The sequence below is a fragment of the Sapajus apella genome, unplaced genomic scaffold (assembly GCF_009761245.1).
Source record: "Sapajus apella isolate SASKATOON/1434 unplaced genomic scaffold, GSC_monkey_1.0 scaffold25, whole genome shotgun sequence".
Lineage (NCBI taxonomy): Eukaryota > Metazoa > Chordata > Mammalia > Primates > Cebidae > Sapajus > Sapajus apella.
The window spans coordinates 15,534,935-15,553,668 of record NW_022436965.1 but is presented as its reverse complement, the minus strand read 5'-3'; the positions used below and the strand labels follow the sequence as shown (position 1 = coordinate 15,553,668).

General features: G+C 39.8%; 1 protein-coding gene across 10 annotated transcripts in view; it reads left to right on the top strand.

Annotated features, from left to right (window-relative positions):
• The window catches only part of RABGAP1L (RAB GTPase activating protein 1 like), a 718,780-nt gene that overhangs the window by 588,468 nt on the left and 111,578 nt on the right, over positions 1-18,734 (top strand). Inside the window, exons 1-2 of one of the 10 annotated variants that reach the window (XM_032291672.1) lie at positions 14,154-15,511; positions 18,386-18,599. The exons of 6 other annotated variants lie outside the window; for them this stretch is intronic. In XM_032291672.1, coding sequence (XP_032147563.1) covers positions 18,489-18,599 — 111 coding nt within the window. In that variant the 5' untranslated portion in view covers positions 14,154-15,511; positions 18,386-18,488. Of the gene's footprint in view, positions 1-14,153; positions 16,717-18,385; positions 18,600-18,734 lie in introns of those variants that run through there. 3 more of the 10 variants (XM_032291671.1, XM_032291667.1, XM_032291666.1) reach the window with 3 other exon arrangements.

Genomic DNA, 18,734 nt, shown 5'->3' with positions numbered 1-18,734 from the left:
AAAAAAAAAAAAAAAAAAAAAAAAAAAAAAAAAGAAATAACCTAAGTATCCATCAACAGATACTTAGGTTATTTCTTATATCTTGGCCATTGTGAATAATTCTGCAGCGAATGTAGGAGTGAAAATATCTCTTCAAGATAGTATGCTGATTTCATGTTCTTTGGTTACCTACCCAGAAGTGGGATTGCTGAATTATACGGTAGTTCTTTTTTTTTTTTTTTACCAATAGTTCTATTTTTTATTTTTGAAGACTCTCTTACTGTTTTTCTTAGTAGCTGGGCCAATTTACATTTCCACCAAAAGTGTATAAAGGTTCTCTTTTTTCCATATCCTCACTAACATTTGTTATCTCTTGTTCTTTTTAATAATGGCTCTCCTAACAGGTGTGAGGTAGTATTTCATGGTTTTGATTTGTATTTCCCTGATGATTAGTGATGTTGAGCACTTTTTCTTTCTTTCTTTCTTTTATTATACGTTAAGTTCTGGGGTACATGTGCAGATCTTGCAGGACTGTTACATAGATACATACATGCCATGGTGATTTGCTGCCTCCATCCCCCCCATCACCTACATTAGGTATTTCTCCCAATGTTATCCCTCTCCAACCTCCCCACCCTCTGCTATCCCTCCCATAGACCCCAATTCCCCAACAGACCCCAGTGTGTGATGTTACCCTCCCAGTGTCCATTTGTTCTCATTGTTCAACACCCACCTATGAGTGAGAACATGTGGTGTTTGGTTTTGTGTTCTTGTGTCAGTTTGCTGAGAATGATGGTTTCCAGATTCATCCATGTCCCTGCAAAGGACATGAACTCATCCTTTTTTATGGCTGCATAGTATTCCATGGTGTATATGTGCCACATTTTCTTTATCCAGTCTATCATTGATGGGCATTTGGTTGGTTCCAAGTCTTTGCTATTGTAAACAGTGCCACAGTGAACACATGTGTGCATGTGTCTTTATAATAGAACAATTTATAATCCTTTGGGTATATACCCAGTAATGGGATTGCTGGGTCAAATGAAATTTCTATTTCTAGATCCTTGAAGAATTGCCACACTGTCTTCCACAATGGTTGATCTAATTTACACTCCCATCAACAGTGTAAAAGTATTCCTATTTCTCTACATCCTTTCCAGCATCTGTTGTCTCCAGATTTTTTAATGGTTGCCATTCTAACTGGTGTGAGATGGTATCTCAATGTGGTTTTGATTTACGTTTCTCTAATGACCAGTGATGATGAGCATTTTTTCATATGTTCGTTGGCCACATAAATGTCTTCTTTTGAAAAGTGTCTGTTCATGTCCTTTGCCCACTTTTTGATGGGGTTGTTTCTTTTTCTTGTAAATTTGTTGTAGTTCTTTATAGATCGTGGATATTAGCCCTTTGTCAGATGGGTAGATTGCAAAAATTTACTCCCCATTCTGTTGGTTGCTGGTTCACTCTAATAATTGTTTCTTTTGCTGTACAGAAGTTCTGAAGTTTAATTAGATCTCGTTTGTCTATGTTGGCTTTTGTTGCCACTGCTGTTGGTGTTTTAGTCATGAAGTCCTTGCCCATGCCTATGTCCTGAATGGTATTGCCTAGGTTTTCTTCTAGGGTTTTATGGTGTTAGGTCTTATGTTTAAATCTTTAATCCATCTGGAGTTAATTTTTGTGTAAGGTGTAAGGAAGGGGTCCAGTTTCAGCTTTCTGCACACTGCTGCTAGCCAGTTTTCCCAACACCATTTATTAAACACGGAATGCTTTCTCCATTGCTTGTTTTCTTGCTGGCTATATTTATGACTTCTTTGGGAAAATATCTATTCAGGTTTTTTGCCCATTTTTAAATCGGGTTATTTGGTGTTTTGCTCTTGAGATATGAATTCTTATCTTTTTTTGAGTTGGAGTCTTGCTCTGTCACTAGGCTGGAGTGCAGTGGTGGGATCTCGACTCACTGCAGCCTCTGCCTCTGGGTTCAAGTGATTTCCTGTCTCAGCCTCCCAAGTATCTGGGACTACAGGTGCTCGCCACCACGCCCAGCTAATTTTTGTATTTTTTAGTATAGATGGGCTTTCACCATGTTGGCCCAGACTGGTCTCAAACTGCAGACTTTGTGATCTGCCCACCTCAGCCTCCCAAAGTGCTGGGATTATAGGTGGCAGCTGCTGCACCTGGCCAAGATATGAATTCTTTATATGTTTTGAATATTAACCCCTCATGAGATATATAGTTTGGAAACATTTCCTTCCATTTTCTAGGTTCCATTTTCATTTTGTTGACTGTTTCCTTTGCTGTGCAGAAGCTTTTTAGTTTGATGTAGTCCCATGTGTTTAGTTTTGCTTTTATTGGCTGTGCTTGTGTCAAAAATCATTGCCAAACTCAGTGTAAAGGAGTTTTTCCCTTAAGTTTTCTTCTAGGAGTTTTGTGGTTTCAGGTCTTACATTTAAGTCTCTAAATATTTCACATTAATATTTGTTATGGTATAAGATAAGGGTCCAGTTTCATCACCTTGCATGTGGAGGTCCAGTTTTTCCAGCACCATTTATTGGATAGACTATCCTTTCCCCATTGTGTATTCTCAGCGCCCTTGTCAAAGAGAGATCTAGTAGTTTCTAAGCAGCATTATGAAGCTATAGCTTTACTGATTTCATGTTACAACAAAATTTTTAAAGCACAAACCCAGGGATGTGACATACCCTGAAACTGGTGATTCGAATAACAGTACTGTTAGAGAAAGGGATCTATGGACATCATTGTTAGTAGTATAGTGATTGGGGCATTGGATCAGGTTACCCCAGTTGTCCTGATCCAATACCTGAATGATATAAAAAAGCTTTTAAGTGTAGAAGTGGGTATAATGATCACTGTTTCAATAAAATTAAAATATTAACGTGTTAACGTCCCATCTCATTTGGTGCTAGTGGAAAAGGAAATGCGTAAAAACTATTGCGAAAACTCACTAAACCTCTCTTACAGCCTAATTAGCAAGTTAATGCTTTTTCCTTTTGGCTGTTCCCTAATTTTTCATTCAATTTATCTTTTCCTGAAAACCTGCTAATTTCATGCACTTTAGCCCTACGGAAGAGAACGTTGCTTAGCAACCACCTAAAAAACTAATAGACCTAGTTATCCAATAAAGGCTTGAAGGACTTAATTTATTTTAAATTTATATATTTGTGTATTAACCGTCAAATCCAAGAGGAAGTTGTTTCACTTTGTTACTTCTTCTGATTTCTGCATTTTTTCTTTTGAGACGGAGTCTCATCTGTCACCAGATTGGAGTGCAGTGGCGTGATCTCGGCTCACTGCAACCTCCACCTCCCGGGTTCAAGTGATTCTCCTGCCTTAGCCTCCAGAGTAGCTGGAACTACAGGCACGTACCACGACACCTGGCTAATTTTTGTATTTTTAGTAGAGATGGGGTTTCTCCATGTTGACCAGGATGCTCTCGATCTCCTTACCTCATGATCCACTCGCCTCAGCCTTCCAAAGTGCTGGGATTATAGGTGTGAGCCACTGTGCGCAGCCTCTGTATTCTTAAAATTGTTTTTTTTTGAGATGGAATCTCACTGTGTTGTCCAGGTTGGAGTGCAATGGCATGATCTTGGCTCACTGCAACCTCTGCCTCCTGGGTTCAAGTGACTCTCCTGCCTCAGCTTCTCATGTAGCTGGGACTACAGGTATGTCCACCACACCTGGCAAATGTTTGTAATTTTAGTAGAGATGGGGTTTCACCATGTTGGTTGGCCAGGCTAGTCTCAAACTCCTGACTTCAAATGATCCACCCACCTCAGCCTCCCAAAGTGCTGGATATACAAGCATGAGCCACTGTTCCTGGCCTGTATTTTTATAATTAATTTGTACACAAGTTGTTTGTAGCCAAAAAAAAAAAAAAAAAAAGTATATTTAACAGAACTTCTTTTTTCTCCCTTCAAACTCTAGTAGCATTGCTGTATTGATCATTTACTTTAGTTCATCTTTACTTTTTTTTTTTTTTTTTTTTTTTTTTGAGACGGAGTTTCGCTGTTGTTGCCCAGACTGGAGTGCAATGGCACAATCTCGGCTCACCGCAACCTCCGCCTCCTGGGTTCAAGCAATTCTCCTGCCTCAGCCTCCCGAGTAGCTGGGACTACAGGCACGCACCATCATGCCCAGCTAATTTTTGTATTTTTAGTAGAGACGGGGTTTCACCATGTTGACCAGGATGGTCTTGATCTCTTGACCTCGTGATCCACCCGCCTCGGCCTCCCAAAGTGCTGGGATTATAGGCTTGAGCCACCGCGCCCGGCCGTTTAGTTCATCTTTTCTAACAGAATACCTTATCAATGATACTTGCTGAGCTAAGAAATGTTTTCTGGCTGGGTGCGGTATCACAAGAACAGATCTAATCACTTATTAGATCATGGGAACCACCCCCATGATCTAATAAGCTCCCATGAGGTCCTTCCCCAGACACATGGGGATTACAATTTGGATTACAATTTAATATGAGACTTTGGGTGGGGACATAGTCAAGCCATATCAACTGTTTTTCTGTTCAACTGCCCTGAAATAAAAACAAAATACTGCTGGGCGCTGTCGCTCATACCTGTAATCTCAACACTTTGGGAGGCCAAGGCAGGCGGATCACGAGGTCAGGAGATCGAGACTATCCTGGCCAACATGGTGAAACCACATCTCTACTAAAACTACAAAAAATTAGTTGGGCGTGGTGGTGTGCATCTGTAGTCCCACCTACTCAGGAGGCTGAGACAGGAGAATCGCTTGAACCCAGGAGGTGAAGGCTGCAGTGAGACAAGATTGCAACACTGCATTCCAGCCTGGGCAACAGAGTGAGACTCTGTCTCAAACGAACAAACAAAACCAAAATACCAGCAAATTTGCTTACTGCACCCTTTGCATTCTGTGGTATTGAGACATTAAAGACCCTTTGCGCCAGGCTAGTGTGGTGGCTCCCTCCTGTACTCTCAGCACTTTGGGAAGCTAAGGGAGAGGATCACCTGAGCTCAAGAATTTGAGACTAGCCTGGTCAACATTGCAAAACTCTGTCTCTACAAAACACAAAAATTAGCCAGATGTGGCGGCATACACCTGTGGTCCCAGCTATTTGGGAGGTTGAAGTGGGAGGATCACATGAACCTGAGAAAGTTTGAGGCTGCAGTAAGCCAAGAGATCATGCCACTGCACTCCAACCTGGGCGACAGAGTGACACCCTGTCTCAAAAAAAAAAAAAAAGAAAAAAGAAAACCATTTGCCATTTGCACAAATATATTAGCAGTAAAAAGAACACATAGTTGGGTGTGATGGCACACGCCTGTAATCCCAGCTACTTGGGAGGCTGAGGCAGGAGGATTGCTTGAACTTGGGAGGTGGAGGTTGCAGTGAGCCGAGGTGGTACCACTTCATTCCAGCCTGGGTGACAGAACCAGACTCCCATCTGAAAAAAAAAGAATACAGGCAACTTATATTAATAGTGTTAAGCAAATCTGCATTAAAGAGAAACTGTGCTTTCAAAGAGTTACTTTTGTCTCAGAATGAAGCTCCTTTACAAAATGGCTGCTTTACAATTCTGTCTTTCAGAGAGGCTTTGGACAAATTTATAGCATATTTTCTTTCACAGGCAAGAACTCCTAAGATATCATTTTCTGCCAGGCGCGGTGGCTCACGCCTATAATCCTAGCACTTTGGGAGGCTGAGGCGGGCAGATCACCTGAGGTCAGGAGCTCAAGACCAGCCTGACCAATATGGTGAAACCCCCTCTTTAAAAAAAAAAAATGATATCATTTTCTGTAATTATTTATTACCCTCTATACATATCAGAGGTTTTTTGTTTTAATGGAGTATCTTCAGAAGACATTACTGTATCATAAAATAAAGTGTTTTTAAAGCAATATTGCCAAGCACAGTAACTTGTGCCTGTGGTCTTACCCACTCGGGAGGCTGCAATGAGAAGATTGCTTAGCCCAGGAACTCAAGTGTGGCCTGGGCAACATAGCAAGACCTGTAACTTTAAAAAAAAAAAAAGGCAATATTGGAATATTAGTAGCTATAATAACTAAAAATGATAGAATGTTTCATCTACAATTGGCTAATATAGAGCTTATTTATAAACTATGATTGGTAAGACTGGACGCATCATGTTCATATCCTAATCGTGTTCATATCTCATTTGCATTGTCTGTCACTGTACAACGAGAACAATGTAGGCTAACTAGAGTTAAACTTAAAGATTCATAATTAGTAAGCTACCTGATACAAAGACAATATGTGCCAAACAGTTTAGGACAAAAATAATTTTTAAGAGATATGCATATTTGAGAGAGAGTGAAGGACAGGAGGGGAGAGGGAGGGAGGAAGGGGGAGAGAGAGAGAGCGCGCTCTAGAGAGCGAGAGATACGCTGGCATGCCAACATTCAAAGAGTTTAACTTCAACCATAACATTTCTTTTTTCTCCTTCTCTCATCTTTCCCTCTATATCTATTTATAAAAACATAAAGACATATTTTAGATTTAACATTAAAAATAAACTGTCATCGAATGAAATTCGAATGTTCTAGGTGTTGCCACTGACACCACTATGACAGCTGTTTTAAAATTATGAAAATCGTTTTATTATTTTATTTTTAGACCATTCAGCAATTTACTGCTGCAGCCAATTTTTAACTTCATGGAAGCCATCGCTGACAAAATGCTGCCGCAATTCACGTGATATTTTCTACTATAGCAGTCTGTTAATATGTGTATTGCACTCATCAGTAACTTCAGGAGAAATTGATAAATTACCTTCAGTCTTCTTTCTCTTCATATTTGCAAATGCCTTATATGATAAATACTACTGCAGTCCAGGCATGGTGGCTCACACCTGTTATCCTAGCACTTTGGGAAGCCGAGGTGGGTAAATGGCTTGAGTTCAGAAGTTCAAGACCAGCCTGGGAAACATGGTAAAACCCCCATCTCTACTAAAAATACAAAAAATCAGCCAGGCTTGGTGGTACATGCCTATAGTCCTAGCTACTTAGGAGACTGAGACTGGAAGTTCGAGGTTGCAGTGAGCTATGATCATGCCACTGCACTCCACCCTGGACAATAGTGAGACCCTGTCTCAAAAAAAAAAAAAAAAAAATTAATGTAAAAATTAGCTAGCAATGATGGCACTTGTAGTCCCAGTTACTCTGGAGGCTGAGTTGGGAGGATCACTTGAGCCCAGGAGGTTGAGGCCGCAGTGAGCTGTAAATGCGTCACTGTACTCCAGCCTGGGCGACAGAGAGAAATACTATCTCAAAAATAATAGATAGCCAAGCACAGTGGCTCATGCCTGTAATCCCAGCACTTTGAAAGGCCAAGGTGGGCAGATCATGCAGTCAGGAGTTCGAGACCAGCCTAGCCAACATGGTTGAAACCACATCTCTACTAAAAATATAAAAATTAGCCGGGCATTGTTGCACATGCCTGTAATCCCAGCTACGGGGGAAACTGAGTCAGGAGAATCGCTTGAATCCAGGAGGTGGAAGTTGCAAGTGAGCCTAGATCACGCCACTGCACTCTAGCCTGGGTGACAGAGCAAGACTCTGTCTCAAAAATAAAAAATAAAAAAAAAAGATAGATAGATACTATTGGATGCAATGTAAATTTTCAGCCTGTATTTTCATTATATACTGATGCAATATTAAGAGCAAAATACTAAGAGAAGAGAAATATACAGTCTACCATTGGAAATTTTACAACTTCTATTTCAGGATTTCCAAGCGGGCTATTCATAAGTGAATTGAATCTCCTTTCTTTTCTCTTGCTTTCATTTATGATAAACCTCTTGTAGGTGGGAAGAAAAACAACCTGAGCCTTTGTAATCACATATTTGGGTTTAATCAGAACTGTCATTTAGTAGTAGTTTGACTTTATTTATTTAGAGACAGAGCCTCGCTCTGTCACCCAGGCCAGAGTGCAGTGGTATGATCTCGGCTCACTGCAACCTCCACCTCCTGGGTTCAAGTGATTCTCCTGCCTTAGCTTCCCAAGTAGCTGGGATTACAGGTGCATGCCACCATGCCTGGCTAATTTTTGTATTTTTAGTAATAGAGATGGGGTTTTTCCATGTTGGCCAGGCTGGTCTCAAACTCCTGATTTCAGGTAATCCTCCCTTTTTGGTCTCCCAAAGTGCTGTGATTATAGGCATGAGCCACTGCGCCTAGCCAAACTAGTGTGACTTTAAATTGCTTAAGCTTTTTTTTTTTTTTTGACCCAGTCTGGTTTTGTCACCTAGGCTGGAAGGCAGTGGCTCGTCTGGCTCCATTGCCCAGGTGGCTCTGCCACCTGGGTGCAAGTGATTCTCCTGCCTCAGCCTCCCGAGTAGATGGGATTACAGGCACCCATCACCACGCCAGTCTAATTTTTTTTTGTATTTTTAGTAGAGATGGGGTTTTACCACGTTGGCCAGGCTGGTCTCAAACTCCTGACCTCAGGCAATTCGCCTGCCTCAGCCTCCCAAAGTGCTGGGATTATAGGCATGAGCCACCATGCCCAGGCTAAATTGCTTAAACTCTTAAGGCAAGTATCTCTTCTATAAAATTGGGATAATAAAACCTACTACAAAGTATTGTATAAGAACCAAAAGAGAGAATGAAATTATGGCTCCTCCCTCGTAGCTTTTAAATGTGTGTTATTTCTCTCCCTCTTCCCCATTTACCTCTGATGGAAATTTAGTTGACATCTTTGAAGTGAAGTACAGGTTTGTTGGTCAGTTCTAAGTTTCTGAGTAAGCTGCTACTCTAAACCATTGCATAGGATATTTCTTTTGACTCTAAGATAAAAATGAACTGTGGAAAACCTTATTATAAAACAGTTATGATAGCCCATAATAGCGGTGTTTTGTTGATCAGGTTAAAATAGATTCTATCATCACATGACAAATGCTCTTTTTTTTCCCCCTGTTCTTCTTACAGTTGCTCAATTTTTTATTTTTTTTATTTTTTATTTTTTGAGATGGAGTCTTGCTCTGTCGCCAGGCTGGAGTGCAGTGGCACAGTCTCGGCTCACTGCAACCTCTGCCTCCTGGGTTCAAGCGATTTTTTCGCCTCAACCTCCCGAGTAGCTGGGAACACAGGCGTGTGCCACCACGCCTGGCTAATTTTTGTATTTTTAGTAGAAATGGGGTTTCACCATGTTGGCCAGGATGGTCTTGATCTCTTGACCTCGTGATCCAACCACCTCGGCCTCCCAAAGTGCTGAGATTACAGGCGTGAGCCACTGCGCCTGGCCAGTTGCTCAATTTAATAAGAGGTAATTGATTAATTTCTGTTTGCATTGTAGTCAGGAAACTGGAGAGGGCAGCAAACTATAGGAGATTGTGCCCCAACCCTTGCACCCCATCCAGACCTCCCTATCAAGTTTCACGGCCACTAACCTGTCTCAATCATTTCTGACAGAAGGACTCATGTAAATTACCAAATTAACCTCAAATAAAGCAGCATCCAGAAAGATTTAGTTGTTTAGAGAAAATTGGTAGAGGAGTAAAATTGTGTGACACCTTTATTTGTCTCTTCTTGACAAGGAAATATAAAAAAAAAATGGAGGCATTGGTTGTGTTCTTGTATCTTAATAACCTCACTCCCTCCTGTTTCTAAAGGTTACAATTCCATCTTCTCTTTAGTTTTCATCAAATAATCTTGCCCCTCTGTACATTATTTTTTATTAATATTGATAATAACAACCAACATCAATCAGATGCTTTCCAAAGTCAGGTACTTCATTGTTACTGTTTTCTCATTTTGTGGATGATGATATGGTTTGGCTCTGTGTCCCTGCTCAAATCCCATGTCAAATTGTAATCCCCTCATGTCCAGGGAGGGAAGTGATTGGATCATGGGGGTGGTTCTCCCATGCTGTTCTCGTAATTATGAGTGAGTTCTCACGAGATCTGATGGTTTCATAAGTGTCTGGCATTTCCCGTGCTTTCACTTCTCTATCCTGCTGCCATGTGAAGAAGATCCTTGCTTTCCCTTCCCTTTCCACCGTGATTATAAGTTTCCTAAGGCCTCCCCAGCCATGTGGGACTATGAGCCAATTAAAACTCTTTCCTTTATAAATTACCTGGTCTCAGGGTTTTTCTTTATAGCAATGTGAAAATGGACTAATACAGATGAGAAAACCAAGGAGTAAAACAACTTATATAATTTGCTTGTGGTCACTGCTATAGACTGAATGTTTGTGTCCCCCCAAAATTCACATGTTGAAATACCCAAATGTGATGATATTAAGAGATGGGGCCTTTGAATGGTGATTAGGTCATGAGGGTTCAGCTCTCTTGAATGGGATTAGTGCCCTTATAAAAAAGACTCCAGGGAGACCCCTTCCTCAATCCACCTTGTGAGGACACAGAGAGAAGACCACTGCCTGTGACTAGACAGCGGGCTCCCACCAGACCAGATCTTCCAGCACCTTAATCTTCCACCTTCCAGAAATGTGATAAATAAATTTCTGTGTTGTTTATAAGTTGTCTAGTTTATGGTATTTTGTTGCACTGGCAGCGCAAGCAGACTAAGACACATAGCCAGTAAGTGGTAGAGCCAAGTATCCAACCAGGTTATTCTAAATTCTAGAGCCCATGTGTTAATCATTATACTTCATTTCTCTGATGGCGTAAATGGAAGCTAGAAAGGCAGAAATTTAGTAGTCGTCAATGACTGGCTTTGTCCTAATTTGTTGACCTGATATTTGAAACCTACCATAGGCTAATTTAAATCTGCCTTTGAAACTTCTACTGTGTCCAGTATCATTTTACCACTCTGGTCATTCTAAATTCATTTTTCCCTGTAAAAACTTATTTTACTTTGCCTGTCTAAATTCAGTCCATCTTTTCCATGAAGCCTTCCTTATCTGCAGAGGGACTTCATTCTGTTACACTCCTATATCACTAATTATTGTATTACATGATAGACATAGCTTGTCTTATAGTCTGTAACCTATGTATGTGTGTGAATGAGACATCAGTGTTTGAGATGCAGCAGTGTTTGGCACATGGCTGATTCTGGTATATGTTTGCCTACTTCTCTTATCCTTTAGCATACACGCTAGAAACAGACACACCTATGTTTTGAATCCTAGCAGCTCTATTGCTAGATGTAGGTATTGAGTCAAATCACAAAACTTCTTCATATGTTATCTACAGAAAAGGAATAATTATGGTATCTAGTTTATTGACGTATAGTGAAGATAAATGAGATTCTGTGTCTAGGACATAGTGAATATTAGCTGTCACTATTATAAGTTTTTTTTAGTAAATATTCATTGTTATAAATACATTATTTGTACTGGGCACCATGGCTCACACTTGTAATTCCAGCATTTTGGGAGGCCAAGGCGGGTGAATCACCTGAGGTTGGGAGTTTGACACCAGCCTGACCAACCTGGAGAAACCTTGTCTCTACTAAAAAATACAAAATTAGCCAGGCGTGGTGGCGCATGCCTGTAATCCCAGCTACTTGGGAGGCTAAGGCAAGAGAATCGCTTGATCCAGGAGGCGGAGGTTGCAGTGAGCTGAGATCACGTCATTGCCCTCCAGTCTGGTCAATAAGAGCAAATCTCCATTTCAAAAAAAGAAAAAAAAGGCCAGGCACAGTGGCTCATGCCTGTAATCCCAGCACTTTGGGAGGCCAAGGCAGGTGGATCACTTGAGGTCAGGAGTTCAAGACCAGCCTGGCCAACACAGCGAAAACCCATCTCTACTAAAAATAAAAAAATTAGCTGGGCATGGTGTCGCGTGCTTGTAATCCCAGCTACTCAGGAGGCTGAGGCAGAAGAATTGTTTGAACCTGGGAGGTGGAGGTTGCAGTGAGCCAGATCATACTACTGCACTCCAGCCCAGCCTGGGTGACAGAGTAAGACTCTGTCTCAAAAAAAAAAAAAAAAACAAAAAAAAAAAAAAAGAAAGAAAGAAAAGAAAAAAAAATAGATTATTTGTATTACTGTATTACAAAATCTGTAATTCCCCTAATATACATTATAAGCATTTAGTAAATGTTGAATTGCATTTTTTTTTTTTTTGAGACGGAGTCTTGCTCTGTAGCCCAGCCTGTAGTACAGTGGCACAGTCTTGGCTCACGTCATCCTCCGCCACCTGGATTCAAGCAATTCCCCTGCCTCAGCCTCCTGAATAGCTGGGACTAAAGGAAAGTACCACCACACCCAGGTAATTTTTTTGTATTTTAGTAGAGATGGGGTTTCACCACGTTGGCCAGAATGGTCTCTATCTCTTGACCTCGTGATCTGCCTGCCTCGGCCTCCCAAAGTGCTGGGATTACAGGCATGAGCCACTGCACCCGGCTTTTATTTTATTTTTTTGAGACAGAGTCTTACTTTGTTGCCCAGGCTGGAGTACAGTGGCATGATCTTGGCTCACTGCAACCTCCACCTCCCAGGTTCAAGTGATTCTCCTGCCGCAGGCTCCAGAGTAGCTGAGATTACAGGCGTGAGCTAACATGCCCAATTGATTGATTGATTGAGACAGAGTTTCATTCTTGTTGCCGGGCCTGGAATGCAGTGGTGTGGTCTTGGCTCACCACAACCTCTGCCTCCTGGGTTCAAGCAATTCTCCTGCCTCAGCCTCCCAAGTGAGTGCGCCACCACACCCAGCTAATTTTATATTTTTAGTAGAGATGAGGTTTCTTCACATTGACCAGGCTGGTCTTGAACTCCTGACCTCAGGGATCCGCCCGCCTCGGCCTCCCAAGTTGCTTGGATTACAGGCGTGAGCCACCATGCCCAACTAATTTTTTAATTTTTAGTAGAGATGGGGTTTCACCGTGTCGGCCAGGGTGGTCCCGAGCTCCTGACATTGTGATGCCTCGTCGGCCTCCCAAAGTGCTGGGATTATGGGCATGAGCCGTTGCGCCTGGCCTAAATTGCTTTTTTTAATGTAAATTAAGATTTAATTTACATGCCATCAAATTTACCAGGTTTTAACTGCAGGATTTTAGCCAAGTGCCCTGCTGCAAGCTGCCAGTATATAACATAATGCAGGCATGGGAGGTCCCACTGGAAAGGGAGTTATCCAGGCTGGGAGAAAAACTTGAGGGAAATGGGCACTTGCATGAAACCTTATTGCTGTTCCATAAATCTACCTTCCAATCTTATGAAAAAATGAATATCATCTGAAATTGTTTCGTTTGGTTGTTAGAAAAATATTTAAAATAATTATTTGAATGCTTTAGAAATGAATGTATTGTCATTCGTAGTTAGAATTCAGTTGTGCAGTCTACTCAAAATGAGACAAAATGAAGCATTACTCATGTTTTCAGGTGTATAGGAAACTATCTTCATTTTGGGTGATAGCAAATACAAGTTGAAACATTTACTTTTGGCTAGGTAAAATTTAATGTGAATGTGTTGGCTGTGGATTTTAGTTCCAAATGAGGTAAAAAACTGAATTGTTAAAAGAGTTGCATCTATTCTTTCATAGTCTGGAATCTACCTCACCCTCATTCTTTGTGCTGAGTTACAAATGAGGCAGCAAGATAACAAGTATACCTGTTAAGCAAGTGTATATGTCCCACTGGTTTTTCTTTTTGGAGTTTAATGCTGGTATTTTTCTTTTTTTGAAGAATCTGTTTTGTGAGGTTTTGAATTTTCCTAGCAACTGCTAGGAGAGATAGGAAAGATAGTGAGCTGAATGGCCGGTATTCAACACAAGAATAATGGTGTTCTTTATTTACCTTTGCATAATTTTAAAGAGAGTAAGTTTATTTATCTTTTACTTGTTCTTTCCCCATTGTAAAAACTCAGTAGATGTTACTAGACTATTCTGAAATACAAAATATTCTGAAAAGCATTCTTCTAGTGATATTTCTGTGGTTTCTCATTCATATTTTCTCTCTTGTTACCTCACTTAGAGCACCTGGGTTTTGTAATGGACACTGCTTAGAGTAGATAGAAAACCTGCTTAGAATATTGATTTTCTATAGTTCTTTCTTTTTTTCTTTTTATTTTTTTAAGAGACAGCATCTTACTCTCTCACCCGGGCTGGCGTGTAGTGGCACAATTGCAGTTCACTGTAGCCTGAACCTCCTGGGCTCCCCGCAAATAGCTGGGACTACAGGAACTTGCTACCACGCCTGGCTGATTTTTAAGTCTTTTGAGGGGGGATGTAGTCTCACTTTGTTGCCCAGGCTGGTTTTATACCACTGGGCTCAGGCAATCCTCCTGTCATGGCCTGTCAAAATTCTGGGATTATGGGTATGAGCTACCATGCCCAGCCTTTCTTACAGTTCTTTATCTCTGTGTGAACACTGAACGTTTTGTCATTTTGGAGATCCTCAACATTGGGTCATGTATACTTTGTGAATGTTTACATTGAGTTATTTAGGAGCATCTGGAAGAATGTTCTTGAAAAATTAGAGGAGGGCCAGTCATGTAGGAGGAGCTGAGTTTCTTCAGGGCTCCACCCATCTCCGTGGGGTTGCAGAAGACCTTTGTGCCCTCCAAACCGTATTTCTCTTATGGTTGTTTTGTCATTCTTTCCATCTCATCCTGATTTTATGGCTGACGTGATGAGAATATTCAACAGGTAGAATATGAGATTTAGGAAAAGGGTCTTGACTCTTGACAGCTACACTTCTGAGGTGAGATAATTTTTATGAGGTGAGATCACTTTTTTACCATACTTGCTGCTTTGACTGTTGAATAACAAAATACTGCTCTCATAATGAAACTACTTTGTTTTGCTGCCTTGGGGAGAACACAGCAATAGAAAAATAGCCACATCTTATTCAAGCTCTTCTTGATTTTTGTTTTGGCTGTTTCTAAATTTGACACTTGGGAATAGATGGTTTATTTGACTCAGTATGACCCAGGTATGCTTTTGTTAAAAAGAACAGTTCTAGAAGGGTGACTGTTGGGACAAAATTAGCTACTAGTCTGGGATACTCTTTCAGTGTAAAATCTCAACAGCATTTAAAAATCATTAGAGACATTTTATTCATAAACATTTTCTTAATAAGATCCAGAAAGGGTTTTGAAAATTATTTTGTAGCTAGTTTGGTCTTTGAATAGAAAGACTATGAAAAGTAATGTAACTAATGAAAACTGCAATTACTATCATTGAATGTTCTTTTTTTAGGCAAAACAGTGATGTTTAAAAATTCAAACTAGGGAACTAAATGATCAGTATTTGTTGAGTACATTATAACAACCCTCAGAGAGCTTTCTTAATGTCTGGGATTAATGTAATCCTTTGTTTTTTATTCTGATAGAGATTTAAAAAGTTATTCTCATCTTCAAATTCCAATAAACCTATTTGATAGAGGGAAATAGGAATAGGACACATTGCTTTTTACTTTCTGCACACGTGTGGAAACCGGGGGATCTATTCTCTCCCTCTCAATTTACATGACCATGAGGAAACTGAAACCCAGTGAAGTTAAATGACTTGCCTGGGGACAGCCAGCCAGCTAGTTCCTACTTGAACTGGGGACCATCTATTTGGTTACCGGGAGTGCCTTTGGTTTCTGCTGCCTGTTTGATACTCAGTCTTCTCCTGGTAAGTTTTAGCAGCAAGTGGTACTGGCCACACGACAGCCCTTAGTCTCAGGTAATTCTCCACCCCTCTGCCTTTTTTTTTTTTTTTTTTTTTTTCCAATGCAGTTGCATGGTGTGAAGGCGATAACTGCAGAAACTCAGGTGTCAACAACACCGGGAATCAAACGTTTGGGGGGGATGGTAAAACAAGAGTGTGTAGACATGACTGTGTACAATAGCTTCCAAAGTTTGGGAGGGTATTGGTGTAGCTGTTATTTCTGAGGCTGGAGAAAATGGCAGTAGAGTGACAGTTTCGCTAATCATCAGTTTTCAAAGAGCACGTTTTTCATGAGAACGACAGGTATAGTACACTTTACTACATAAGGGGGAAAAACCCTTGAATTTTTCCCTCCCATACATTGGAAAGTAAAGTAAATTTTAGGCAACATTTTAAAGGTAACAAAAGGTAAAGATTGCAAGGGAGTCCTTGCTCAAGAAAATCTGTGCACTGTAGATAGCTACAATAGAGGACCACTTGGGTTTAGAAATGACGTTACTAATAATTCTAGTCATTGTGGCTAATTAGAATAATCTGTTGAAGGTTATAAATTACAGATACTTTTAAAAACATTTATCTAAGAATCTGTGTAGAATTCTAAAAGGACTGAATTATTTGAAGTTATTGGTTTCTGTGTATATAAACTTAAACTATTTTTACAGCCTTTGATTATTTTTTAAAAAATGTTTTTGTACTCTTATAGCCTGATGCCATAAATGTTTTATGAATTTAATATACAGCACCTCTAGGTGCTATTTAAAACTGTTTTCCTGGTCCTTTTCTTTTGGGTTATAAGGGTTCTTTGTAACCAAGAAGATTACCTATGGTTACACTGAATGCACCCTCCCAGAGCGCGCAGGCGGCTGCCCTAGTGCTATTATAATTCCTGTTTGCCCCTGGGTGGTTGCCAGCAGGGAGTAAGGCATTGTGGGAAGTACTTTCTTTACCTTCCACAACAGGTGTCTTTGTCAGTGCACCTTATTCAGATATCCGTGTGTGGAAGCACTGAGTCACTGTGTAGCAAAGAAAAATATGAAAGAAAGAGGAATTGCTTTCACAGCTAGAAAATGGTGCTGCTAGATAATCTGAAATCTTCTGGTGCTAGTTAATGCATGAAGACGTTCACAGAATCTTTTAAAGTACTTCTAAAAAGATAAGGAATTTAAAAGGTATGAACTGTCTGGACACCTTATAATGCTTTGTCTCCTGATTATCATCTAATTTTTACCTGGTTAGTCAGCGTCAGGATGAATGTGCAGGAAGGAAAATGTTAATGAAAATAATGCTTAACCACAAAGCAGCATTGTAGAACAAAAATGAAGTAAAAATCCTTTACTGGCTCCAACAAGGGTCAAACACAGTTTGAAGCTGTTTTAATCTTGCGGATTTATTTAAAATATTGCTTTTTTTTGTTTGTTTAAATAAGCTTATTAGATTTGCTTGTTTCCTAGCAATAAGGTACTTTTCCCTCCTTCCTTGTGCTCGTTCTTAGGATAAGCTACAGTGCTTTCGCAGTTGCAAAACTACTAATTACATTTAAATGGGACAAGGTGTTATATAAGTAATCATGTTACTGTAGATGAAAGAATACTTTTGGAAAACATGGGAAAATAGACACTATAGATCTCATTCTGAGCTTTGTTTTTTGAAAAGCAAACAAATTTGGACAACATAATTCTGCTATTGGTAATGAAGACTAACCATTTCAACCGGTAGCTTATTTCTTTTGATTTTAGACAAACATTGGCAAATTGATTTCTAGTTCTAACAAATAATATTTCTAATAGTATTGCAGTGTCATGATCTGGAAAAAGCAAGGAAGGTGTTAACTTAATTAGGAATATTGAAAAACAACTTCAGAGAAACCTTATCTGTCTTCCCCTCATTTTTATTTGTTTAATCATTTTCCGTGAAATTAGTATACATTATATTTCCTGATCAGGCAACTTTGTAATAATGATTATGGGCAGCTTTCAAACTTTTCATCTGGAAATATGGCAGTTCATTTAGAGTCTCCAGCTGTAATTTAAAAAACATTGCTGGTGGCTAAGATACCAACAGTTAATGGCTATCTACTGATTTGAATAATTAAACCTCAAACCTTAAAGAGAAAAGATGAAGAAAACTTTTATCTATGGGAGCAAAACAACCGGTTTATAAATGAGACCCTTGTATTGCTTTCTGAATAACAACACAAAACTAAATTATGCTTAAAATACTTATTTTTTTTTTTTAGTAGGAAAAAGGAGTATGATTATTAATTGATATTGCTGTCACTGTTTCATTGTCATGTGTTGTCATTTTTTTCTTTAACAGAAATACTCAGAGGGGAAAAATAATCTTTTTTTTTTTTTGTACTTCAGGATATCATTTGTAACTGCACCAAGAATTCTTTAAATCCTGAGAAATTAAAATGGTTTTCATCTGTTTATTTTCTAAGATTTCGAAAAAGTAAGCAGTAAGAATGCTAAGAAAATTTACTTCTCCAAGAAGAATCTTCATGTAATAATACTGCAGTAAGAAGATGAGCTATTATGAAAATTTTTAATTACCAAGAACATAACACAGATCATTTTTTTAAAAAATTGTTGTAAGATATTTCTAGTTAGGAAACTATTTCTTTTTTGAAGTTTAAAAGTTTCCAAAAATTGAATTTTCCAGCTTCTCTGTTAAGTATGCAGAAGGTGTTTATAGTGTATACTTCCTGCAAAGATAAGAAACCTCCTTTAGTTTCCTACTGGGGGTGAATTGCTAGCCAAGCCTGTGATAGCAGTCGCTTTTTTTTTCTTTCTCTTTTTTTCTTTCTGGATTTTTGACACTCCACCCCCTCCAACTCAGGTGGGTGTGTACACTGGCACTGAGCTGCCGTAGGATTTTTCCCTGGATAGTCTGGTCTGAAGCAGGGACAGCAGCTGCTGCTGTGGAAAGGCCAGCTGGCAAGATGATGGAAGAAATCTCCATTATGGTAGCCTATGACGCCCATGTTTTCAGCCAGCTGCATGATGAAGACTTCCTCACTAGTCTGGTGGCCATCAGCAAGCCCAGGTCTATGGTAGGTGGTGCCTTGCACACTACTCTGGGACTGTTTTTTTCTTTTCTAATATGATATCTATACTCCCGTAGCAACTGAGGCATAACTTGCTGTTGGCTTTATGTTATATCTATAGGCTTTCAAATATTTATTTAC